Source organism: Zingiber officinale, chromosome 3A (assembly GCF_018446385.1).
Source record: "Zingiber officinale cultivar Zhangliang chromosome 3A, Zo_v1.1, whole genome shotgun sequence".
NCBI lineage: Eukaryota > Viridiplantae > Streptophyta > Magnoliopsida > Zingiberales > Zingiberaceae > Zingiber > Zingiber officinale.
Genome location: NC_055990.1, coordinates 61,923,705 through 61,950,414, shown reverse-complemented (window position 1 = coordinate 61,950,414; position 26,710 = coordinate 61,923,705). Strand labels below are relative to the sequence as shown.

The 26,710-nt window shown below is 38.0% G+C and overlaps 1 protein-coding gene across 1 annotated transcript; it reads left to right on the top strand.

Annotated features, from left to right (window-relative positions):
- Window positions 1-24,988: 24,988 nt before the first annotated feature.
- LOC122053794 (transcription factor LAF1-like) lies at window positions 24,989-26,315 on the top strand. Its single transcript, XM_042615755.1, has 3 exons — window positions 24,989-25,438; window positions 25,504-25,633; window positions 25,712-26,315. Exons 1-3 carry the CDS (start codon window positions 25,243-25,245, stop codon window positions 26,277-26,279), a joined length of 894 nt encoding a protein of 297 aa, XP_042471689.1. The 5' UTR covers window positions 24,989-25,242; the 3' UTR covers window positions 26,280-26,315.
- Window positions 26,316-26,710: the final 395 nt, after the last annotated feature.

Below are 26,710 nucleotides of genomic sequence, written 5' to 3'. Positions count from 1 at the left end.
CGCTGGCCGCCAAATACTCCTCCGTCGGGATGTGGAGGATTGCCGTTACGGAGCGTCGACCGGTTGGCGCTGACTGAGAAGAAGCTGTCGGGCCAGAAGCTTGGGAGGTCAAGGTCGAAAGGATGTCGGATCGTAAGACCCTCCGCCGAGCCAGAGGAAGAGAGGCGAGTGCTTGGACTACGATCGGTTCGGGTGGTAGATCGACAAACGAGGGGGTTTGATCGGAGGAAATGACTGCGACTATCTCGGGAACGACTGGAGAGGAGGTGCCACCCCACTCGGGAGAACGCACCACTGAGGTAGCCGAACGGGACGGGGTGGTCATGCGGCGTCTCTTGCCCGTGAGTAAAGGAACCTCACCAGAAGACCCCGAGCCTCAACTTAGGTGGCAGGTTGTGACTCAGGAGGGAGTGGGTCCACAGTCGGTTCAGTGTGGGGCGTCCGATCGGCAGCGCCTTCTACTTCAATTGACAGGGCCTCGCTCTCGCCTTCATGGGAGCCAACCGGAGTTAGGACAAGGCTCACCATCTCTTTTGCCGCAGCTGCCTCGATCTCAGCCTGCTTGAGCTTCATTAGACCGGCCACCCGAGCACGCATCATGATGTCGGCTACAAAAGAAGGTCGAGAAATTTCATACCTAGACTGCTCAGGAGCTTCGCTCGGATCAGGCTCAGCCCAAACATGTACATAATGCCCTCCGACGGTAGCTTGTTGATGTCAAATTTCTAGCTGGATAACATGTTCGCCGCGTGAAGGTATTCTGGTCGGGTCTTGTACTTCTTCAAATCTGGCTGAGGTGGAAGCCCGACTTGCCAGGCTATGCGAAAGCTCAGCCGCTCGGGGAGTCTCAAGAAAAAGAAGTACTCCTTCCACTGCTTATTAGAGGTAGGCATTTTGTCAAAAAAGATCAGGCCGGCCCGAGACTGGAAGAGGTAGGTGCCTAGTTCGGACTGCTTGGGATAATAGAAGTAATGAAACACTTGTGAAGTAAGTGGGATGTCGTGCAACCAGAACAACACGACAACACCACACAGAAGATGCAAGGCATTAGGGACGAGCTGGGGGAGCAGGACATGGAAATAATTACAAACTTCTATTACGAATGGGTGGATCGGAAATCAGAGACCGGCTACAAATTGGTCTCTGAATAGGCATATCGTGCCGATTGGCGGGTCGTTCGGCCGATCGAATGGAGAAGCCAAGATAATTTAGTGGTCAGAGGGAATGTCGAAGGCATTTATGAGGTTCGTCGCGTCGCCCGCATCGAACTGGGTTTCCATGGTGGTGTACCATAGGCTGGGAGCAAGGTCTGACGGCTGCGATGAACTAGCCATCACCGAAAAACAAGATAACAGGGAGATGGATGGAAAAGGGGATGGGAAAATACCAAAGCAGAAGTAGGAAAATAGCGGAAAGAAAAGAACCAAGCAGGCACAAGATCGAAGAGTTTACAAAAGGGGACGGATAAGGGGAGAAGCCGAGGTTCATCGGAGCACTGGACACGAGCAGCATCACCGGAGTGCATAAAGAAGATGGCAGTGATAGAACAGGAGCCGACACTTCGGCTTTATAAAGATGGGTTTCGGTTGATCAGAGCCGTCTGATTTAGGGAACAGAATTCAAAATATAGATCTAGTTGTTGAATTTGAACCGCCGAACGTCACATCACCCCTATCGCTTTGATCGTGCGATGACAGCGGCAATGCCACGTGGCGTTCGCTTATAGGAAGGCATTTAATGAGCACCCTTACCGGGTGTTGCCACATGCTCAACCTTAATGGGGAGGATTTGCACGAGTTCTGAGGTGATTCGGGTGATGTCATCATTGATCGCCCCGCTCGCGCCCCTTTGGGAATGATGAGGGAAAAATCTCCCAAGTACAAATTCTCACAGTGTTGATCGGCACAGGAAGATCAATCCTTCATGGGCCGTTCGGGATCCAACCAGTATACTGGCAGATCGGATACTAGACTAGTTGTCTAGTCAGTCGGACTTGCAGCCTCCTTCAACTAGACTTGAGGGGAAGGCACGTGATGCAGTGGTAAGGTGGGGCCCACCCGAGAGAAGCTCACGACCACGTGGAAGGTCAGGATCAAGGCAGTCAATGTTCCTGGATCATCGTCCGACCAGATGCCCTACTCGTCCGGTCGTATCAAGGAATTGCTAGACCAACATCACTATGGTTCGGCCAGGCACCGAGCTTCCAACACTCAGAGAAGTCCATTGTCGAAGCGTGTGCCGAGCGACTGTCCCGCTCAGACTCTCACCAGGTAAACGAAGAGACATGGCTCCCTCGTTCGGCAACAGGGATCAGATCAGGTGAATAGCGGTTGAGCGATCTTCCTGCCCGGCCCTAGAGACGAGGCGGCCAACCGAGTGGCTCTTCCACTCGGTCCCTATGAAGAGTAGCCATCTGACAGATACGGACCAACTGAGGAGCTCTCCCATTCGGCACTCTCCCGTTCGGACCAGTAACAGACAAAGGGAGCAACTGGAAATATCTTCCTAGGAACCAGTGTCGCCGACAAGCGGCATGGCTAGCGGCATGGTCAGACAAAGAATCGTATGGTGGAAGCTTCTACTATCATGTCAAGGATATGCTCGGGCTGTTAAGGTATGGCATCAGGCATGCCTTTCTGACACGTCTTTTCAAGGTATGCTTTGAGCAGCGTGCATGCCTTAGGAAGCATGCACGTGTATCCTGGTAGCCCTATATAAGGAGCTCAGGGGCTTCGACGGAGGTATGTTCATTATATTGTAGCTACAGTTACGCTGCCGCTTTCATTTCTTTGCTTGCTTGCTTGCTGCTTCGCCGGAGATCTTACTTGAGCGTCGGAGGGCCATCATCGGGGAATCACTCCCTGGCTCGGCACTAATGCTTCTGTGCTTGCAGGCTAGTCTCGTCAGAAGTCCACGTACGATCAACAGGAGTGTCACATCCCCAACATCCGTCACCTCTGTTGGATCGAAAGTGCTAGAGGGGGGGGTGAATAGCGCATGTGGCTTTCACTAATTTCGAATTCATAAATCGTACGAGTTTAAGCAGCGGAATAAAGAAAAAGGGAACAAAAACAATACACAAGGACACGAGCAGTTACTTGGTTCGGAGCCTATGGCGACTCCTACTCCAAGGCCCGCGATCGTTGATCACTTCCGGTGGGCAACAACTATAAGCTCAAAACAAAAGTATAGATTAAGATTTACAATGAGTGCAAGAATGTAAATTATACCGAATGACAGATTCTAAAATAGAGGAGCTCAGGGTCGTCGGAAGGTTGCTGTAGTACTTTGGGATGAACTTGTTAGCAGTTGAATGCAAAAGGATCGCTTGTGAATTCTTGAGTTTAGTGCTGCTTGAACCCTCCTTATAAACAGTGATGGAGGCGCCTCCAAGCCTGTCCAAGGCCCCTCCAGTCTGCCGAGTCGCACGCGTGGATCAGCTCTGATCTGGTCGCACCTTATCCCATTGAAGACGCCTCCAAGCTGCTCCAAGGTGCCTCCAACGCCTGGTCCAAGGCACCTCCAGCATCCTCCGAGGCGCCTCCAGCGTCTTTGGACAGCTGGCTTCAGCTAGCACCCGAGGCGCCTCCAAGCCCCATGGAGGCGCCTCGGACACTGTTCATCCGAGGCTAAGTGTGCTTCTTTGTTCCTGCAAAATGTGTTAGTTCCAAACACAACCTGCAAAATAAAGTTAGCACAGAAACAATATGATATATATAATTGACAGTCATCGGACTGTCCGGGTCTGACTTCGGATTTCCAACCGGAAACCCTAGGTCGACCCGACACCTATTGTTCCCTCTACAAGGAACGCGTCCTCACCTACTCCACTCAGGAGATTTACCTATTCCCAGTGCGATCCTCTTGATCGAATGGACTTTTACTCAGCCGTCGAAGCTTCCAGACTTTCTGCTGGACTTCCGCTTCCTGGCTAGTCCAGTCTTTCACCTAGTTTGCGACACCAGGACTATCCACCTAGGGTTACCCCCCTAGGACTTTTGCCTGAAGCTCTCGACCCGCCAAGACTTTCCGCATAGGGTTACCATCCCCTATGACCTAGAGTTACCACCCCCTAGGGTTTACCACTTGCCTAACCGCAACTAGGACTTTCCTGAAACACTCAATTAAGTACGTTAGATCACAAAACAACTTAACTTTGAATTTCTTTGCCATTATCAAAACAACGGTCGATCGTCGGATGCTTTCCGCACCAACAATCTCCCCCTTTTTGATTATGGCAACTAAAATTCAAAGCTAAGTAAAATAGATGCATAAAGTTTAAGTAAGCAAGCTTAATAAATTTTGAATGCAAGCATGGTTAAGCTAAAACTTAAACTTTGTCAGGCTCCCCCTTAATAAAGGCTTTCTTTATAAAACTTTCTTTTAAATTTTCCTACTCTCCCCCTTTGCCATTTATCAAAAAAATAAACACGTTTGAAAAAAATCTTAACTTTTTATGAAGATTTTAGGAAAAAGGTAAGAGGAAAAAGACAAAGTAAGGATTCTTTAAGTTACTTTGTTTTAAAAGCAACATTTCTTGTAAATCAAATTCACTAAGTAAGATAGTTTGAGCTCGAAGTTGGTTTTCTAAAACTTTATTAATTTAGCTTAGAGAAAGATTTTTCTTTGTAATATAGTAAAAACTATAGTTTCAAACATCTTAAAAAAATTCCTTAGAACACTTAGCTTTTTATAATTCATTATAAAAATCTTAGCTAAGTGAAATCAAAGTCTAAAGATCAATTTTTTTCTTTTAACTGAGTTTAAAAGGCTAATAAAAAGTTGACTTTGAAATGTAACTTTAGCCAATTTTGAAGCCTAGTTGAAATTCTTTGAAGAACATGTTTTAGAATTTGAAAAGCATCTTGGAATACTTTGAAAGTCTTAGCTAAATTTTAAAAATCTGTTAAAAAATACTTAGCTGAATTTTCAACAGTTATTAAGGGAGAGATTTGAAAGACTTAGCTTAATTCAAAAAAAGCTTTGTTGACAAATATTAATTTCAAAAAGACTTTTAAGAATGGATAAGGCTAAAAAGAATAAAATAATTTTTGAAAGGAAATTTTTGGAAGTAATAAGCTAAATTTTGCAAAAACTTAGCTAAATTTAAAGGGATTTTTCTTTTAGAAGAATAGTAAATTTAAAACTTTTTGAAGGCAAAAGAGGAGCTTAAAGCCTTAATGTCCAAGCATGTCTTCAAAGGTAATTATTTTCCTAATTTACCAACTCACCCATTCTAGATTATCAAGCATGTTCAGCTTATGAGTGAGTGTGAGATGGAGTTACCTTTATTTAAAAAATACTTAAAATAAGTTTAAGTTTGATTTTCAAATAAGTGAACATTTAGAATTTTGATGAATATATTGAAAATTAACACTTTGATAGAAATTAATAAGCCTTTAAAAATTAATTATGATTGGAACCTTAATAATTAAAGAATTAAATAAGATTTTTCAAATGATATAGTATTAAATAAGATTTACGATTTTAGAATTAAAACGATTTCAAATAATTTAAAATGATTTTCAAATGATTTTTAAATGATTTTGAAATAATTTTCAAAAATATTTTTAAATAATTTTCGAAATGATTTAAAATAAATTTTGAAATGATTTTGAAATAGTTTTCAAAATGATTTTTAAAAGAATTTTTAAATCATTTTTTAAAGGATTTAAAATAATTTTTACAGTATTTTCAAAAGAATTTTTGTAAATGATTTTTAAAAGATTTTTAAAATGATTTAAAATAATTTTTTAAAGTATTTTCAAAAGAATTTTAAAATTATTTTTTAAAAGATTTTTAAAATGATTTAAAATAATTTTTTAAAGTAATTTCAAAAGAATTTTAAAATGATTTTTAAAATTTTTTTTAAAATGATTTAAAATAATTTTTTAAAGTATTTTCAAAAGAATTTTAAAATGATTTTTTAAAAGATTTTTAAAATGGTTTTAAAATTATTTTTAAAAGGATTTTTAAAATAATTTTCAAAAGATTTTTCAAATAATTTTGAAATTAAGTTTTAAAAGATTTTTAAAATGATTTTTAAAAGACTTTTCAAATAATTTTTAAAATATTTTAAGTTAATTAAATTTTTGAAAAATATTTTAAGTTAATTCAATTTTTGAAGTTAATTAAATTTTGAAAAATATTTTAAGTTAATTACATTTTTGGAAAATATTTTAAATTAATTTGCAAAATAATCCAGTTAATTAACTTTGAAGGATAATTAATTTAATTTAAATTATGAATTTTAATTTTGAATTTTTAATTTTAATTCGAATTTTGAATTTTGAATTAGAATTAATTTAATTATAATTACGAATTTTAATTTGAATTTTGAATTTTAATTAGAATTTTGAATCTTGAATTAGAATTAATTTAATTATAATTATGAATTTTAATTTGAATTTCGAATTTTAATTCGAATTTCGAATTTGAATCTTGAATTAGAAATAGTTACGAATTTTAATTTCGAATTAATACTCGAATTTTGAATTTCGAGTTTGTATTTGAATTTCAAATTTGATTTTCTTTTAATTTGTATTCCTTAGTCATCTCACCCGATCTAAATTTTCTATCAGGTAATCCTATAATTTTTGTGAGATGAATTAGGTTCAATTTTAGGGTTTGGTTTAACTTTGTGTTAGATTCAGGTTTAGCTTTGGGTTCAACAAGTAGGCATTCTTTGGATAAACTTCTGGGCTATGGTGAGTCATAAAGACATCATTAAAGTAACTATACCTTCGAGGTTTTCGAAATAGTCCTACCTATTGAACTTAGTACAAAACCTTGGTCTAACTGGTTATGATCCATAAAGGATAGCTTCGGTCAGTTCCACTTAGCCAAATGCACCAGGTCAAAGTCATATCTTCCTAGACATGCAATGACTAAGCTTCCCCAATGTACTATCATCAAATACTTCATCAGTACCATGGGTCAAGTTAAACCTAGCCCAGTTTAATCTGACCTTAATTACCCTGTCGGGTAGTCTACTCTTGGTTACCCTTATCGGGTGGATTAAGTTTGGAGGTGTCAGCTATTCTGGAGTCTTCCCTTGGATTTTTAAGATTTTGTAAGAATTTAATTTCTAATTTTAATTTTATTTTAATTTAATTTAAATTTTAATTTAATTTTAATTTAATTTAATTTTTATTATTTTTCTTCTAGCTCCCCCTGGATTATAGCCTCGATATGGTCTATCGAGGTAATGTATTTGATCCTTAGGGACCCAATATTGACCAAGTCCAATTTGATTAACCAGGTTGGACTTGGGTACCCATGCTTGGACTGATTTATTATTTTATCTATTTACTAAGGACAAGTAAAATCTATATTTTCTTTTTATTTTATAACCTAGCCCAGTTTTGTTGTAAATGGCTCTTTGTGTCCCAAGAATCAGGTCAAGCTTCTTGGAGCCCAAAGTGAACCATTCTAATGTATTTTTCAAATCCTTGACTTGAGTTTTCAGACTAGAATTTTCTTCCTCAAATTTTTGAACTTGAGTTGAACTTCCAGTCTGAACTGGGTCAGGTAAGGTCTTGGGATTAGTCACTTCTTTAAGGACTGCTACTTCCTTTAGAAGTGACTTGACCTTTAGGTTTGACTTAGCTAATTTGCATAGTAAGTAATTAACTAAATTGTTAAGTCAAGGAACACTTACAGCGGGGTCAGGCCCTTCGGAAACGAATACGGATCCGTGGCTTCGCTCGGACTCGGCTTTTGACTCGCTCTCATTCTCGGACAGTTCAATCTGGTCCCGGGCCATCAACGCAAGTAGACTCGTCTGATCGAGTTCATCGTCGGTGTCTTCTTCTGAGGATTCTTCCCAAGTCGCTTTCAGCACCTTCCTTTTCTTCTGCTTCTTTGCTTCCTTTTGGTTTGGGCAGTTGGCCTTGATGTGTCCTTTCTGGTTGCACCCATAAAAATCACCTCGAACTTGACTCTTGAGCTAGGTTGACCTTCCTTGGATTGTACTGCTTTCTTTAGGTCTCTCTTGTTGAAGCCCTTCTTCTTCTTGTAGAGTTTCTTTACAAGATTTACTAGTTCGGTTGTCAATTCATCGTCTTCATCGTCTGAGTCGGGTTTGACTTCTGATTTCGGTTCAGTTCTTCGCCATGATTTCGGTTCAGGTGTTCAATTGGTACCTGCAACCAAAGCAACCCCCTTCTCGGTTGGCTATGTATTAGTCTGTTCATGCAATTTAAACTCACAAAATATGTCACGCCCCGAGGGAGTCCCTGTCCGAAGAAATTTCGGCAGCACCTCCCCTGTATGGGTGACAATCTGAAGCAATTCTACATACAAAATATACATCAGCCACAAGCGGCTGGAATATACACACAACCACGCAGTTAAAAGTAAAGCAGCCCACTCGGCTGTACCAAAACCAAAACACAACAAAAACTGACAGAAACCAATTACAACCAAACACAAAACTGCTAGCCGGCTAGGCTTACACAACCAACAACATAACACCCGGAAACAAAATCAGAACACTAATCGAAATACAGAAATTTCATATACCAAGATAAAACAACAGAAAGACAGCGATATGTCTTCTGATGTGACGCGGGGACCAGCAGACAGGATGCTCCAAGCGACATCATAAATAACCTGGTACCTGAAAAGATAGTGTCCACGGGGGTGAGTTCAACAACTCAGCGAATACCAATAGACATGCCTAGTAAGATATATCTAACAGCACTAAACATGGAATACAGCTTCCGAATAATGTATAGGAAATATAAAAAACTGAAAAGTAACCAAGGAAGCTGTACTCACCAAGAACTCCTATCCTGAACTAAAGGGTCATCAAACCGATACGCAGTATGTCTCCTGTATGCATGTCACACAAATGCATCCACCAAAATGCAGCATATAAGTGCAGCAAACACAAACAAATAAAGGCAATCAATGCATGTGATGACCGTGCACTCTAACATCACTGCTCCTGAATAGTGACCGAGTGGACGGAATGCTGTCGGAGTACTCCTGTCCTGTGACCCCAAATTATAAATGGGGGAGCTCAATGCTCTCATCTCCCGGTACACGATGACGGGGAGGACATCTCTGCCGGCTACCACGCTGAGTCACCTGACCAACGGAGCCAAACAGAGTCCACCATCTGCCGGCTACCACGCTGCTACACTAAATGCCAGCGGAGCCAAACAGAGCGGAACTGACTGCCGGCTACCACGCTAAGTCATATGACCAACGGAGCCAAACAGCAGAACCGCCACACACCTGCCTGATATACCACTAAACCATGAGTGGGGGTGTGTGCAGTACATGTAACTGGCGATGGGCTCAACCATAGTGGAACCGACAATCGCACAGCATGCAATCATGATGCATGTCACTATGCATAGCAAAAACTGATCAACATAACCATATCCATATATACAAAATGGGTACTGTAAAAGCGATGGTCACATACCAAAATCTAGAGTACACAGGTCAGATAGAATATCAAAAACCTATGTCCTGAACATAATAAGTATGGAATATCCTGATTAGTATAGAAAAATCCATATATACATAATATGGGTACCACAGTATCAGTAGTCAATCCACGAATCTAGGGTATACAGGTCCTCTATGGTATAACAACCCAGATCCTAAACCTATCCCCCTTTCATAGCATATGTACCAACAATATGCACAGATCAAAGCCACAAGGTCTAGGTACACGAATCATATATGTTATACTAATAGAAATACACAATCCAGGCGTGGCATAAAAACCTAAGTATCAGATAATTTGGATACACATGCCAGAAACAAAAATCCAGAGCCTACTCCTAACCTCGGTAAAGCATGGTATGTCACTCTAGAAACTAAGATACTCATGGTAATAAAGTACTCATGGCAACAAGATACTCATGGTAACAAATCACGAGATATAAGTACGGATACTTCACAGGCGACAAATCTAACATGCTATGGATATCAAACAGTGACATACCAAAGGCAAACATGTTCATTGTTTGTAGTTATAAAATACTATGCATATCCAATGACAATATCATAAAAGATAAGTCAAGAGGTACCCGCCTTCAATCGATAAGACCAATCCGGTCCAACTCGGACGTCGAGATGCTCGTCTCGTGTCAAAACCCTCAATTCACAATCGTGATTGTTGATCCACAGCATGGAGCGTTGCTGCTGGAAACCCTCCTTGCTCAATACTGGCCGCCGGAATCCCTAGATCAACAATGGTGGTATGTGATCGACAGAGGCCTCATCTGCTAGCTTCTATCCGAAACCAAACGCGTGCAGAGGTGGCAGTGGACCGAGGCTAGGGCACGGAAGCAAGAAATCTCCAGCAATGGTTGGCACTGCTCTGTGCGGCGACGACCACGAATCGGAATCTAGGGCACTATCCTTTACTACTTGAGCACAGCAAGATCGGCAATGTCAAGAGCTCCGGGAGGAAGAAGCTTGGTTGCCGGAGGGATAGGATCGGGTGGCAGTCCGAGGAGAAGAAACCACCGGGTTGCTCGAAACGGCCACCGGTTGAACTTCAAGAGGCGCTTCGACCATCGGCGCTGGAGGAATCGGTGCCGAAGAGGAGAAGAGGAAAGGGCGGCACTCAAGTACCGGCGAGAAGAAACGTCTGTGGCACAGGAGGAGACAGAATCGGGCGACACAGCTCGGAAGAGAGGGAAAGAAGAAGCTTGGCCGGCGTTCAATCGGAGAAGAAGAGGTAACTGCCGGCACTAGGAGGTTAGGGCACGGGTGAATTCAGCGGAGGAGAAGAGAAATGGCACGCACGGGTTCGGCGGGGAGAGTAAGGAAATGAATAAAAAGAAAAAGGAAAAGAAAAAGGAAAAGAAAAATAACTTTTCCTCACTTAAATGGGTAGTCTAAACAGGCTTTCCCGGGGCCCCATTTTCATCCCGGTAAACTCGTCCATACGAGCTCCGAAAAATTCTCGGAAAATTTCTAAAATTCCAGAAAATTCTCTTATCTTTATTCGCCATTTTCGGTATTTTACAAAATAACTAATCTAATTTTATAGAAGATAGATCCTTGGAGACTTTGTAAGCATATACCATTGATGCCCACAATGTACTCCTTGGAAACGAGTTTAGTGCGTACCTTATGATGTCTCGATTCTCGACTTTCTGCCCGATTGCATAGAGGGCGTTGAGAACATCTTGTATGCGTGCGTGGAGTTGACTTGTCGTCTCTCCTTCCTGCATTTTTAGATTATATAGTTTATTGAATAGTAAATCTCTTTTACTTACCTTAGTGTCGGAGGTGCCCTCGTGGAGTTCGATCAGCTTCTCTCAAAGCTCTTTTGCGCTGGAGAACGGTCCAACTCTGTTGAGCTCCTTGTTGGTCAGTCTGCACTGGAGGGTGTAGGTCGCTCTGGCATCAGCTTCCACCTTCTTGATTAGGGTCGGTTCCCATTTTTCGCAGGGTGTCGGCTTGCCGTCTTCGTCGGTTGGCAGTTGTATTCCAGTCTTGATAATCATCCAGGTATCAAACTGGATCTTCAGGTAAGTTTCCATTCGTCCCTTCCAGTACCCGAAGTCTTCTCCGGAGAAGAGCGGGGGATGAACGATGCTGAAACCCTCTTGTTGGGCTATTTGTTAAATATGTAAGACAAAAAAATAGCAGAAATACCCCAAGACTAGGTCTTGGATTAGCAGTGCGGGAAATAAAGTTAAGTAATAACGAACTCGAGTGGTGTTGCACCAGCCTCGAGCAAAAACTGATTTGAAGAAAAATAATTAGAATATAGCTATTAAGCTAATTCTAATTGACTCCATAAAACTGAAAATACCACGAAAAAATTGCGTGATTGGTGGTTGCACTAGATCAACGCGACCCCGCTCTGATACCAATTGTTGGATCAAAAGCACTAGAGGGGGGTGAATAGCGCTCGTGACTTTCACTAATTTCGAATTCGTAAATCGTACGAGTTTAAGCAGCGGAATAAAGAAAAAGGGAACAAAAACAATACACAATGACACGAGGAGTTACTTGGTTCGGAGCCTGTGGCGACTCCTACTCCAAGGTCCGCGATCGTTGATCGCTTCCGGTGGGCAACAACTATAAGCTCGAAACAATAGTACAGATTAAGATTTACAATGAGTGCAAGAATGTAAATTATACTGAACGATAGATTCTAAAACAGCGGAGCTCAGGGTCGTCGGAAGGTTGATGCAGTACTTCGGGATGAACTTGTTAGCAGTTGAACGCAGAAGGATCGCTTGTGAATTCTTGAGTTTAGTGCTGCTCGAACCCTCCTTATAAACAGTGATGGAGGCGCCTCCAAGCCTATCCGAGGTGCCTCCAGGCCGCCGAGTCGCACGCGTGGATCAACTCTGATCTGGTCGCACCTTATCCCATTGAAGGCGCCTCCAAGCTGCTCCAAGGCGCCTCCTGCTTCCTCTGAGGCGCCTCCAGCTTCTCTGGACAGCTGGCTTTGGCTAGCATCCGAGGCGCCTCCAAGCCCCATGGAGGCGCCTCGGACACTGTTCATCCGAGGCTAAGTGTGTTTCTTTGTTCTTGCAAAATGTGTTAGTCCCAAATACAACCTGCAAAACAAAGTTAGCACAGAAACAATATGATAGATATAATTGATAGTCATCGGACTGTCCGGGTCTGACTTCGGATTTCCAACCGGAAACACTAGGTCGACCCGATGCCTACTGTTCCCTCTACGGGGAACGCATCCTCACCTACTCCACTCAGGAGATTTACCTGTTGCTAGTGCGATCCTCCAGATCGACTGGACTTTTGCTCAGCGTTCGAAGCTTCTGGACTTTCTGCTGGACTTCCACTTCCCGACTAGTCCAGTCTTTCACCTGGTTCGCGACACCAAGACTTTCCACCTAGGGTTCCCCCCCCCTAGGACTTTTGCCTGAAGCTCTCGACCCACCAAGACTTTCCGCATAGAGTTACCACCCCCTATGACCTAGGGTTACCACCCCCTAGGGTTTTTCACTTGCCTAACCGCAGCTAAGACTTTCCTGAAACACTCAATTAAGTATGTTAGATGACAAAATAACTTAACTTTGAATTCCTTTGTCATTATCAAAACAACAGTCGATCATCGGATGCTTCCCGTACCAACAACCTCGACTCTCGGACAGGATCAGGTACGATAAATATAGATTATATTCATGAAATACAAGTAGATGTGCATCAAATAATACCTAAAAACATATATATTCTATGAACATCACTCGTTACATCACAAATAAGTCTTAACTTTGATCCTTTGCCAACATCAAAATCATGTTTGATTATATGGTGTTCCCAGAACCAACAATCTCCAATTTTTTGATTTATAGTGATATGGTTCAAAGTTAAGAAAAAAACATATAAAACATAAGTAAACAATTTTCAAAACAAAAACTTTAACAAAAGCTTACCCTTAATTTAACCTCTACCCCTGAAATTAATGTCCTTGAGGTTTTGTAAATATTTAGATATTTTTTGAAAACTTGTAACATATTCTCTCCCCTTTTAACATACACTAAAAAATCAACAAGAAGTCAAAAGAAAATATTACCAACTTGTTAAAGATAAAAATATATATATTTTTAAAAAAAATAAATTTTAAAAATTGAGTTTTTCAAGTAAACTTTCAAAAATATGTGAAGTTATAAGATTAATTTTCTACAAAAGATTGTCAACTATTTTGGAAAATAAAAAAAAATCAAACTTGCTCCCCATTAATTAAAACATTCCCTTTGAAGATTTTGAAAATATATTTTACATTAATATTTAACTTATTATTTCTCCTCTTTTGTCATATATCAAAAAACTTTGTTTATGGAAAAAAACAAGATAGGTATTTTTTTCACATATCTTGCAAGGCATTTTTCAAAAAAAAAAAACATTAGGCATGAAAAACCTTTGCAAGACATTTTTGAAAATCTCCCTTTAAAGACAATTTTTGAAAAACTTCCTTTTTGAAATACTTTAATAAATTTTGAAAAAAAAAAATTCAAAAGACAAGTATTTGAAAACTTCTAGGAGTGAAAAATAAGGATTTCTAAAAAAACTTTTCCAAAATGTCAAAACAATTTTAAGACTAGTTAATTTTTTTAAAAAAATCAACTACCCAAAATTTCTTTTTCAACAATGTAATTTAAAAGTCATAATAGAATTTTCTCAATCTAAGAAGAAAGCTTAAATTTGTGCAAACATATTTAAGAAAGATTTAAGCAAAGTTAATTATGTTCTTATAGTCAAGAATGCATTATTTTAATACAAATTTGTCTAGCAAATTGTCCTTAAAAATATGTCTAACATTTGTTATTAGTTTATTATCAATAATGGATTAATTTAGTTAAAAGAATTTCAAATTAAATTTAGTTAAGGTTTAGATTAATCAAGTGAAATTTGAATTGATATGTATTAATTAAGTTAATTAAGTAGGTTATTAATATTTTTAGATTTAATTGACTGAATTGGTTTTAATTAGATTAAGTTAGATTAATTAAATGACTTTAATTAATTAATTTTTAATTGAATTAATTAGATTAATTAGCTTTTAATTGAATTAATTGGATGTGGATTATTTAGATAGTATTATTAATTATGTTTAAATCTTAAGTTAAATTAAGTTTTAATTAACTTTAGGTTAAATTAAGAGTTTAATTTAAAGTCTTGTTAGTTTAATTAAGCTTGATTTAGGATTGAATATTTCGATTACTACAATTAATTATTTTTAGAGTTGATTCAATAGGATTAATTAAATGAATTTCAGATTAACTAAAATTATATTTATAAAATTTTGAATTAATTATTTTAGATTTTAATTAGATATTTTCAGATTAATTAAGTTAATTAATTAGTTTTGGGTTAGTTAATTAAGTGTTATTATTTAAATGAGTTTGATTAAGTTTTAATTGAATTAGATTAATTAAATTTTAATTAAATTAGTTAATTAGGTTAAATTAATTAAATTGATTAATTTGGTTATGTTAATTAAATTTATTAATAAGGTTTAATTAAGTTAATATGATTATTTTAGTGTATCTTAGAATTATCTCACTCTTATAATTTTTAATTATGTTGAATTAAGTTTATGTTTAAGCTTTATTATGAATCAAGTTTAAATTAAAATTATAAGTTAGATTAAGTAAAGTGAGAAGTATTAATTAATTTTGAGTTGATTGCATTAATTAAGTTTAAGTTAATTGAATTAATTAAGTTTAATTAAATTAAAATTATGGTTGAATTATTTAATTAATGATATTTAATTAAGGTTTAATTAATTGTTATTTAATTTTAATTATTTAAATAAGGATTATTTAATTAAGTTTTACTTGATTAAGGTTTATTTAAGTTTAATTGATTAAAATTTATTTAAGTTGGATTTTGAATTGATTAGGCTCATTTTAAATTAGTTCTAAATCATCTCTCCCATTTTTAAATTTTCAAACAGAAACCTTATACATTATGTGAGATGACTATTAATTTTATCTTTATTAATTTAATTTGAATTCTAAGAATTTACTGATATTTGAGTTAGATTAAGATTTAACAATTAGTAAGTTAAGTGCATATTTAAAAATTGGCTTCCAAATTGTGGCAAGGCATAAGTGTCTTCTTGGGTATCAGAGCAATGACCACTTCTAGACAAAGTCTTTTAAAGAAATTGTGTACTTAGCTTTCTTATTGAGAAACCCTAGTTTAACTAACCTAGGATGTGGTGTGGTAGCTAGTTTCAGTTAGTTCTACTTAGCTAATTAGACCAATTAGGGTATGTCTTGCCCTACTTGACTTCCTAAACCAAGCTTCCCTAATATATTATCATCTAGCCCACCCTAGTACTAGGTTGAGCAAGTGTCAAACAAGTCTAAATCCTTATCTAGCTGTTCTAATTTAAGCAGAAAAACAAGCATGAAAAAAAAGCTATAAATCAAACAAACATGCAAATTTATCTAATTAGGAAAACACTTTTTCTATTGCCCCCCCCCCCCCTATATCATATCCTCAATATGGTCTATTTAGGTAATATATTTGACCTTTAGGGATCCGATATTAGTTTGGTTCAACTTGATTAACCAAGTTTAATTTAGGGACACATGCTTAGACTTGATTTCTAGCATTTTAATTTATAATTGACAAGTAAGATTTAAATCATGTTTTAACCTTATATCCAAGTCTTGATCAATTATATATGACCCTTTGTTTTTCAAGTATTATATCAAGATATTTGGAATCTTTAGTGAACTGCTCCAATGATTCTTGAAATTCTTTGATTTAAATTTTCAAGGTGAAATTTTTATCCTCAAGTTGTTGGACTTGAATTAAAAAAAGGTAAATCCGTTATCTTAACGACCCCCTAGTGCTGGCCCTGTTGGACTTGAGTTAAAGTTATACTTTGAATTGGTTCAGTAAAAGAACTTGAGTTAGTCTCTTCCTTAAGGACTTTTGCCTCCTTTTGGTGTGATTTGACTCACACATTAGACTTAGCAAATTTATGAGTTAAGTATGGAACTATATCATATATTTTTTTAACTAATTCAGGACTTACAACGGAGTTTGAACTTTCTAAATTAGATACGGATCCGTGACTTGATTCAGACTCGGCTACAAATTCAACCTCATATTTAGGCTCAAACTCAGTTTCAACTACTTAAGCTTATATTGGCAGTGCCAATAAGCTTGTTTGAACTTGTTCTTTTTCATTTGACTTTTTCGATGATTCGGACCATGTTGCTTTCAAGGCCTTCTTCTTTGCTTTAGTAATTTCCGAACTAGGTTGACTAGTTTGGAGGTGATTTCCTTATTGTCTATTGAATTAGATTCATTTTCAAATTCATGTTTCGGTCAGTATTTGGGCTTCAACTCCTTGTTCTTTTTCATTTTACATGCAATTAAGGCAATACCTTTCTCAACTAGGAAAACATTAGTATGTTCGTATAACTCAAATTCAAAAAATAATTTGTCTAATAGATGAAAGGTCCTTGGAAACCTTATAAGCATCTACCATAGATGCCCACAAGGTGTTCTAAGGAAAGACGTTAAGGGCATACCTTATAATATTAGGTTTTCCACATTATGTCCGATCGAGTGGAGTCTATTGAGCATATCTTAGATCTAGGCATGTAGTTAACTTACTAACTCACATTTCTACATTTTAATATTATATAATTTATTTAAAATTAAATCCCTTTTTGATACCGTAGTGTTGTAAGTTCCTTTATGTAGCTCGATCAATTTGTCCCAAAGGTCTTTGGTGTTGTTGAAAGGTCTGACCCAGTTTAGTGTTAGTTAGAGCCCTAGAGCCAATCATATGATGATTGTTGTATGAACTCGATGTATCATATTCCTATATATTTATAAAGGCATTTCTTTATGGTTATTATACTTACTTGTATTGGTGCCAAATAATTAAGTATAATAGCAGCCTTGAGTAGAAGGTTCTTATCTATATCAATCGATTGGTTGAATCGATAGTGAGATGATATAGAGAACACTACTCTTAATTATTCCTAGTCAAGTATTAACATTCAGGGACAATGTTAATACACTGAGACTAGTATGTAAGTCAACTTGATGACTTGATCTCACAAGTCATGGATATAGAGATATCAAGTTGACACATGGGTATGCATTGGAGAATGTATACTGAATGACCCACCATGAGAAAGTATCATGGATCGTTATATGAGTGTCATATACTTTCTCATGTGACTATTAGTATGACTATCAGTCTTTGGACCTGAAGTCACCATGGTTCCCTACATAAGGAGTTGCATACTTTGGCTTCATCAAACGTCACCCGTAACTGGGTGGATTATAAAGGCGATTACTAGGTATGTAAAAAATTATGCGGAGGGATGTAAGTGATGTAGATGGGATCTATGCCTCTTATATATGACGGGAGTGACATCATGATTCTTAATAGAGTGAGACCACTAAGTGCATTGCCATGTTCAAATGAGTCAATATGAGATATTGAGCTTATTTGCTTGGAGTGAGTCTACTTGGAGTTCAAGATATAGATTGATTAGAGGATGATACGGTCTATGCCTCAATTGATCGATCTAGATGTCAAGGATAGAAGGACATTGTCACATATTGTGAGAGTCACAATTAGTAGTCACAAAGGTTATGTTGGATCTCAACATTCTTGTAACTTGGGTAGCAATGATGTATTGCTAGATGTCACTCATTGCTTATGTTTCTAAATAGGTTTAGAAACATTGCCAACATTGCAAGAACCTATTGGGTCACACACAAAAAATAAGTGGATGGAGATTAGGTTCATATGATGGACCAATTGGATTAGGTTCATGTGATGCACCAAAGATTGGATTAGGATTAATTCAAATTAGACTTATTGAGTTAGACTCAATTAGATTCAATTGTTGAATGAGTCTAATTTAAAGTTGATTCTTTGAGTCAATTTATATTAATGAATTGAGATTCATTAAATTGAAATTGACTTGAATCAAAGGTTGGATTTAACTCAACAAGGAGGAGAAGTGGTCAATTTTGACTTGACCAAATGGGAAGTTGAAACATCAAGTTTGACTTGACCAAATGCCACTTGATGAAGGTTGACTCATTCTACATGGCATGACTAACCAATACATCCTTGCAACATCATCTCCACATCATCAAGGGAGAGCAAGAGGCATGGAATGCCAAGAGCCAAAGACCCTTGGCATTCCATGTGTGGCCGGCCAAAATGAATAAGAGATTCATTGGCATTGATTTGGGTGTGATGAATGTCTTCTTCCTCCTTAGCTCTTTCTTGTTCCCCATCTTCTCTTGGCCAAGAATTCCAAGCAAGAAAGGTGAAGGTGAGTGAGTTTAATTCAAAGAAGAAAGGGTAAGTGAAAGTCACATAGAGGGCTTTAGAGAAGTGTATGAGATTTATTCTCTCTTCTTCTTTTCTCCTTTCTTCTTCCAATCCCATCTGAGAGCCCTTGGGAGTGCTAGCACACTTGTGATGCTCTTTTCTCCATCTAGAGTGGTTTGAGAATCACTTCTTGTTCATGTGGATACTACTAGAGGTGTGTACGTTTGAACACACTTGAGATCCGAAGGACCTTGGACGAGCGGGATTTGCAAAGGGATTCACTTCAAAGTTATACTCCTTATCATGTAGATCTAGAGTAGAAAACTATGCACATGAAATTTTTGTCTTTGCACGGATCCAATGGCTAAGAACTTCGGGGTTTCCGCAATGGAAAAAAGGGTTTTTGGGGCCCGAATTCCTAACATGTAGCCCTTCTTTGTTTAGGTCACACTGGAGAGTTTGAGTTACCTTTTCATCTGCCTCGATCTTCCTTTTTATTGGTTCATCCCATTTGTCACAAGTGAGAGATACTCCATATTTGGTGGGAAGTGTGAATTTTGTTTGGATCACAATCCACATCTTCACCTAGGTCTTAAGATGGTACTCCATTCGACCCTTCCAATAGTTGAAGTTTTTACCAGAGAATAGAGGCAGTAGTGCGGTATTGTATCCTTCTTGATAGGCCACTAAAATATCTTACACAACAATAAACACAAAAAATTTACCAAGACTTGGGATTGAATTAGTAGTGTGGCAATAGAATAAGGTACTTAGAAAAAATATCACTTGAGTGGTATTGGACCAACTTTGAGAAATAAAAAAAATAATGAAAGATTTATCAAAAGAGGTGATTGCACCAATTCTAACTAAAAGTAAAAAATAAAAAATAAAAAAAAAGACGTAAGAAAAAATTCTGTTTGAACTGTGATTACACTAATTCAGAGCAACCATGCTTTGATATCAATTGTAGGATCAAAAGAAGTGCTAGAGGAGGCTAAATAGCGCTCATTGAAGGGCGCTACTCGGAATACCATTCTGTTTCCCCTGAACAAAAATTTGTATAAGCACAGAACTTTTACTAGCAACCCATGTGCTCTTCAGAAGTTAAACTTAGATTGGAAACAAAACTTAATATTTTTACTCCAAGTTCGTTCTTCAAAGTTAAACTTGGATTGGAAACGAAACTTAACATTTTTATTCCAAGTTCAACCCTTGTGTTCTTCAAAAGTTAAACCATATTACAGAAGTTGATTAAATATTTATTTCAAGGATTGACTTTCAGTTCGTTGGAGAGACACTAGACCTTCTTGGTTATGGGATCATCCACCACTTCCTAGACAAAACCTTTCAAAGAAATTGAATATTTAAACTTCTTACAGTAACCTTAGGTTTAACTGCAGAGACCTCAATCAAAGCACAAGATCGAAACACAAAATCGAAGCACAAAAATGAAAACACGAAATCGCTAGCCTCTTGTGTTGGTATTTTAGGATCCATACGAAGAAAACAAAACTAGTTGTGCTACGAAATAAATAACTAGTTATACCTTTCTTCGTAGACAAAGACCTTTTGAGCTTGCCGAACCCCTTTTGTTTCCAAGCCGCCTACCATCAAAAGATGCAAAGAAAGGAACACCTCCTTCTTCTTCTTCTCCTCCTAACCGCCGGCCACCAAGGTGCTTCGTCTCTTCGTTTTCTTTTCCTCCAAGCTCCGGCCACCAAGAGAAGATGGGGCGCTGACCCTAGATGGAAGAAAAGGGAAGAAGAAAAGAAGTGGGGTGCCGACCCCTAGAGGAAAGAAAGGGAAGAAGAAAAGGATGGGGCACCGACCTAAGGGAAAGGAGAGGAACTTATCAATTCTTAATTGAATTGTTGATTTGTGTGGCACAACCTCCTCTCCTTTTATAACCCTTTGCCTCAGATAAAAAAAGAGAAAAAGTAATAGATTTTTGTTTAGAAAAAATCTCTAAAAAAGAATTAACATAATTCTTTTTAGAAAAATTTCTTAAAAAAGAATTAATATAATTCTTTTTAGAAAATTCTTAACAAAGAATCAACATAATTCTTTTTAAAAAAATCTCTAATTCCGTTGAGAAAAAATCTTCACTTTTTTTATTTCTTTTCTTTTTCTTTTCGTTTCTTTTCTTTTGGTTTGGCCGGTCCCTTGCTTGGGCACCAAGCAAGGCTTGGCCGAACCCTTTCTTGCGTAGAAGCAAGGCTTGGCCGGCCCCTTGCTTGGGCACCAAGCAAGGATGTGGTCGGCCCCTTTCTTGGATAGGAAGCAAAACCAAAACAGGTGAATACGAGGCTTTATAGAGGCTACAACAGGGACCGAGAGGAGGAATTGGTTTTGGCCTCCTGATGGACTTGAGCTTCCTGTGTTTGACCCAAACACTCAATTCAAGTTCATCAATAATAACTCATACCACTAAAGAGTTATTATTGAACTATCACATCAATTCCATATTACAATATGGGCTCCTATTTATCATGAGTGTGTTAGTCTCCCTATGTTTAAGATATCGTATGCCCGTTAATTAAATGAGTTACTGACAACTCACTTAATTAACATCTGGCTCCAAGAGTAGTACCACTCAAACTTATTATCATGTCGGACTAAGTCCACCTGCAGGGTTTACATGATAATCCTTATGAGCTCTTCAAGGGGGCATCATCAACCTAGATTACTAGGACATAATTTCCTTTTATAATCAACAACACATCATATAAATAATATTATTTTCCAACTTATCGGGCCTATTGATTTAACTGAATAAATCTCACCCTTTGATAAATTAAAGAAATAGATACTAAGTATATGTGTTTGTTATTATATCGGGATTAAGAGTACGCACCTCCATAATAATAGAGGTTTTGTTCTTTTATGTAGTCAGTATAAAAAGAACAACCTCAAATGGTCCTGCTCAATACACACATAGTGTACTAGTGTAATTATATAGTCAAGACAAACTAATTCCAAATTACACTACAACTGTTCCAAGGGTTTATCCCTATCCATCTCGGTCGTGAGCTACTATTTATAATTTATAAGGAACTGATAACATGATCTTCTATGTGGCACCACACACCATGTTATCTATAATATAAATTAAATGGACAACTGCATTAACATGCAACATTTGACCAGAGTGATTCTCATTTCAAAATATAAATATTCATACAAGAAGCTAGGCTTTTAGTATACATCCCAACACTCATCACTTTTTCACTTTTTTTGAAATACATGAGATATAATCTAGCAGAATTAAAAGAAAAAAGAAACAATACTGAGGCACTTTATTTTTACTTGGTTCACAACCCAACGACTGTTAACCCAAGGCTCGCACTTGCTAAGTGTTTTCATTGGATAATTCACAAATAGATTTGTCAAGTATAAGAAACTCTGATTACAAATAATGAAATGCAACTAATAATAGATGAACAATTTTACTGACAACTCACAAAGAATATAGACTTGAACGTTGTTGTCGAAGTAGCATTTCGGTGTCGTAGTGGAGGTTCAAAGCAGCACCAACATTGTTTGAGTGTAGAAGAATAGTTTAAAAGGGTACTGGTTGAAGATGCCTTTATAGGTCATTTTAAGTGCTTGGACTAGCTCCATGCGCCTCTACTGAGGCCTATCCGATCCACCTTCGTTGCCAATTTATCCACTTCCTGACGCCTGGTCCATTTACGTGGCAGCACTTCGTCGAAACTCTATCCTAGTTGAGTCTATCCTATCTCAGACACCTAGATTCCTTCTAGGCGCCTAGATGCTGATGTGTGCCGACTAATTAGAGGTTGCCACCTCATCTTGCTCGGAGCCTAGGTGATCAGGCTGCCTGGATCCCTTCCAGGCGCTTGTATTAGCTTAGGGCATCTGAATCCCTTCCAGGTACCTGGATTAGTAGACTTTTTGATTTGTGCATCACAGAGTTAATATAGAAAACACAATAATATGAAAATAGAATGAATTGATAGTATTTAGACTGTCCAGTCCTAACTTTTGAACTTCGCTGATCTAATCGACGCCTATTGTTCACTTAATAAGGAACGCATCCCAACCTACTCTTCTAAAGAGAGTTTACATTTTTGTCAAACATCCGGTCCTTCAGACTTATTTAGACTTTTGGTCAGCATCCTATCTTGACCTCCGGGACTTCCCATTAGGTGTCTTATCCATGACCCTTCTAGACTTCTGCCTGGTGTCCGCGACTCCCAAGGCTTCCTGCTTAGTGTTCTCAACTCCTAAAACTTCTACCTACTGTTCTTGATCTGCAAAGGCTTCTGCCCAGTTCACTTGATCAGGACTTCCTTACCTAGTCCACTTGACTAGGACTTCCTTGCCCAATCCACTCAGACAAAGACTTTTTTTGCTTAGTTTACTCGACCAGGACTTATTTGCTACTAAGATTTTATATACACTTAGGCTACGTTTGGTAGGATGTAATCTGCCTTGTAATGCAATCAGAATTACATTATAAGGATGATTATTTTGTCTAGTTTAACTTTAAACTTGTAATGTAATGTAATCTCGATTACAAAAGGTAGTGAAGTTTTATAATCTGGATTACAAAGAAAATACTATGTAATCCGATTACAAAGAAAATACTATGTAATCCGATTATATTACGAGGTCATTATTTAACTAAAATTTAAATGCTGAATATACCCCTAGTTAGTCATTGTCCGCCGACTGCCCGTCGACCGCTGCCGCCACCGGTCGTCGCCTGTCGCCGCCCGCCGGCCGCCGGCCGCCGACAGCCGCAAGTTTCTACAAAGGTGCGGCGACCGTCAGTAGAAGTCGCAAGATATTTTTTCATTTTATAATAATACGAATTACATTCCTTATAAAAAATAATGGATACTAAACAAAAAGAATGCAATCATCCTTGTAATCAAAGATTACATACATTATATTACCAAACGTAGTAATGTAATCAAGATTATATTGCATTATATTACAAATTTGATTATATTACAAGCTCGATTATATTACATCCAACCAAATGTAGCCTTAGCCTCATTAGATCACAAATAAGTTTTAACTTTGAACATTTGTCAATATTAAAATCAAGTTCGATTATGTGCTCCTAACACTAATAGTATATTGTCATGTCATCAAAGATTTACCATGATAGTGTGTTTGATAACAAGGGACCACACATGATGTTTGATACTGATTCCTTAGATGCATAATGGATACTCATGATAGTACGATCACATGTATAGCATATCTCATATCCCTACTTGGATATGATACTTTATCAAACATAATACGAGTAGGGATTTGGGGATTACTTGTAAGAAATTAGGGCGCTAAATATGCTTAAGCGCAGCGGAAAAATTAATTAGATCCTCTCCAGAAGATCCATGCGAAGGGGAAAATAATCATATACTAAGTTCTACATGAGAGATATACCTTTGTTGCGTGTCCTTCGCAATCCCGACAGTAACTTTTTCTTTGGATCCAGATCTCAGCGCGTTCAAGCGTCCGCGCCTCTACGGTATCCACACGAACATATCATTCATTCGTCACACGAACGAAGCTTTCGGAGAAGAACCATCTTCTTGTGCTAGCAAGAAGCATGGTTCGGCCAAACATCAAGAATCTGCCATGGAAGGAGGAGGAAGAAGATGGAATCTCAAAGTCACCTTTTCTCATCTAATGAAAAATAAAATCTAAAAATCTATTTATATTCATCTAATGAATACCAAGGATTTTTTGTCTCTTTGTATTCCTCTTAATGGGTTGGATTTATTATATTGGATTAATCATTAATTCAATAACCCAATAAGTCTAACACATTGAGTTTAACCCATTAATCCAATGTGTCTAATTCGGATTGGATTCAATCCAATGAATAGATTCATTTAAGTCTAACTCAATTAGTAATTAAAAGATTCAATATGTCTAATTCAAATTAGACTCAATCTAATGAATAAGTTTATTTAAATCTAACTCAATTAATAATCAAAAGATCTAAACATCTCATGATTCTTAGCCCTAATTAGTAACATTACTGGTGTATGTTTGTGTGTTATGACGAAATACAAGAGAAAATATCGCTTCTGCCGATGCAAATCAAACTCATCCATGCCTTTGTTACACGTACCCACTGCAAGTACAGACGACTGCGGGATTAGTCCTTCTATATTTCCAGCAGCCAATGGAGAAGAGTTGTCCAACTCAACTTCCTTCATTTACTATTCTATCTCCTAATGGTCCAGTATAGTATTTTATTTATACTTGATTGCTTCACTATATTTTTTTAATCATTTTTTTTGTTATTCTCTGAACTCTGGACAAACAGAACAAACCTACTCCAGATCTCCTTCAATTTGTTGGTTCAGTTGTAGAATTCACTACATTTGTTTAATGCCACTGCCATTTTCCAAGTTTCAAAGCTTTAGGAAGGAGTTGTTATAAATCTCAGTGCTTAATTCTTTGCCTGTTGCATGCCGGGAGACAGAAGTGTAATCATTGCCGAGCTTGGAGTCCTTCAGATGCCCATGAATTGCAGGAAATGTGAGAAGAAGTCTAAGGTTAATAATTGTAGGAAGGGCTTGTGGTCACCAGAAGAGGATGAGAAGCTGAAGAGCTGCATCAATAAGCATGGCCTCGGAAATTGGAGCTGCATCCCTGCCAAAGCTGGTAATTTTCTACTTTCTTTTACATTCGGGTGGCTGAGAGGATTAAGTTTCCATTTTGTTTCTTAGGTTTGCAGAGAAATGGGAAGAGCTGCAGATTGAGGTGGCTCAATTACTTGAGGCCAGGGTTGAACCATGACACCTTTTCTTCTCAGGAGGTGGAAACGATTGTGAAACTCCAATCTCTGTTGGGAAACAAGTAAGCAGAAGGTGTCAGAAACCAAAGAGGCCTCCATTAATATCTTTTGAATGAACTGAACTCTCGAATGATCCGCAGGTGGTCTCTGATAGCTAAACATCTACTAGGAAGAACCGACAACGAAGTGAAGAACTATTGGAACTCCAATCTCAGAAACAAAATTATGAAGGGAGGGGAATCATTGAAATCTCCTTTCTCATCTTCAAAATTGCCACAATGCACTAGCCAATTCTCATTTTCAGCATGTCTAGAATCCATGGAACCATCCACTAAGGAACCAACTCAGCCAGAGAGAGGAGTCGAGGAAAGTGCAGCGAAGGGAGGGAGGAGCCAACAACTTTCATTTCCTAAAATACTATTTACGGATTGGATTTCAATGGAGCATCCTGAAGGTCAAAATCCAATGCAAGCTGATGAAGGGATGAGCAGCAACTGGGCCTGCTCCATGTCAAGTACAGATGTGAGCTGGTTGGAGCTGTTGCAAGCTAGTTATATGCCTTCTGACGAAGATTTGATCCGTGAATTCGGGGTTGGAGAGTTTAGATCACATTTCAATCATGGAGAAACTGTATTTGATGCTGTTTCAGGGGTTGAGACTAGCAATGGTTTCCAGATGAGCCAGGGTCCGTTTGTATTCAATAACTAAATGCAAATTACAAAACAGTCAATTGAAAATTTGAGATTAAAACAGTTTGTTGTTGAGCTTTCATTGCCAGTATATTATCCACTGTAAAATAATGAACGAACCGTCAGTAGATTATTTTTAGTATTTTTTTATCCACTTAAAATTAGATGGAATAAACTTTCTTTCCTTATGTTGTTTGTCCATGACCTCGCTTGAATCTCTCGCAGCAGTTCCTTGCGGCCTCAGGGTTCCACGAGGCGGCCGCTAAGGAGGCACTTTACAAGTTAGATAGTCTCATTGACTGTTTTTGGAGTGACCGATTTAGTTCCACAGAAGTTTTTCATCGATCATCAGGATAAATCGAGAAACGCGCGTGACGGTCAATCCAGAAGTCCAACATCCTTGGTCGAACCGTGAATACTTGGGTGACAATCTGAATATCCTACCACGAC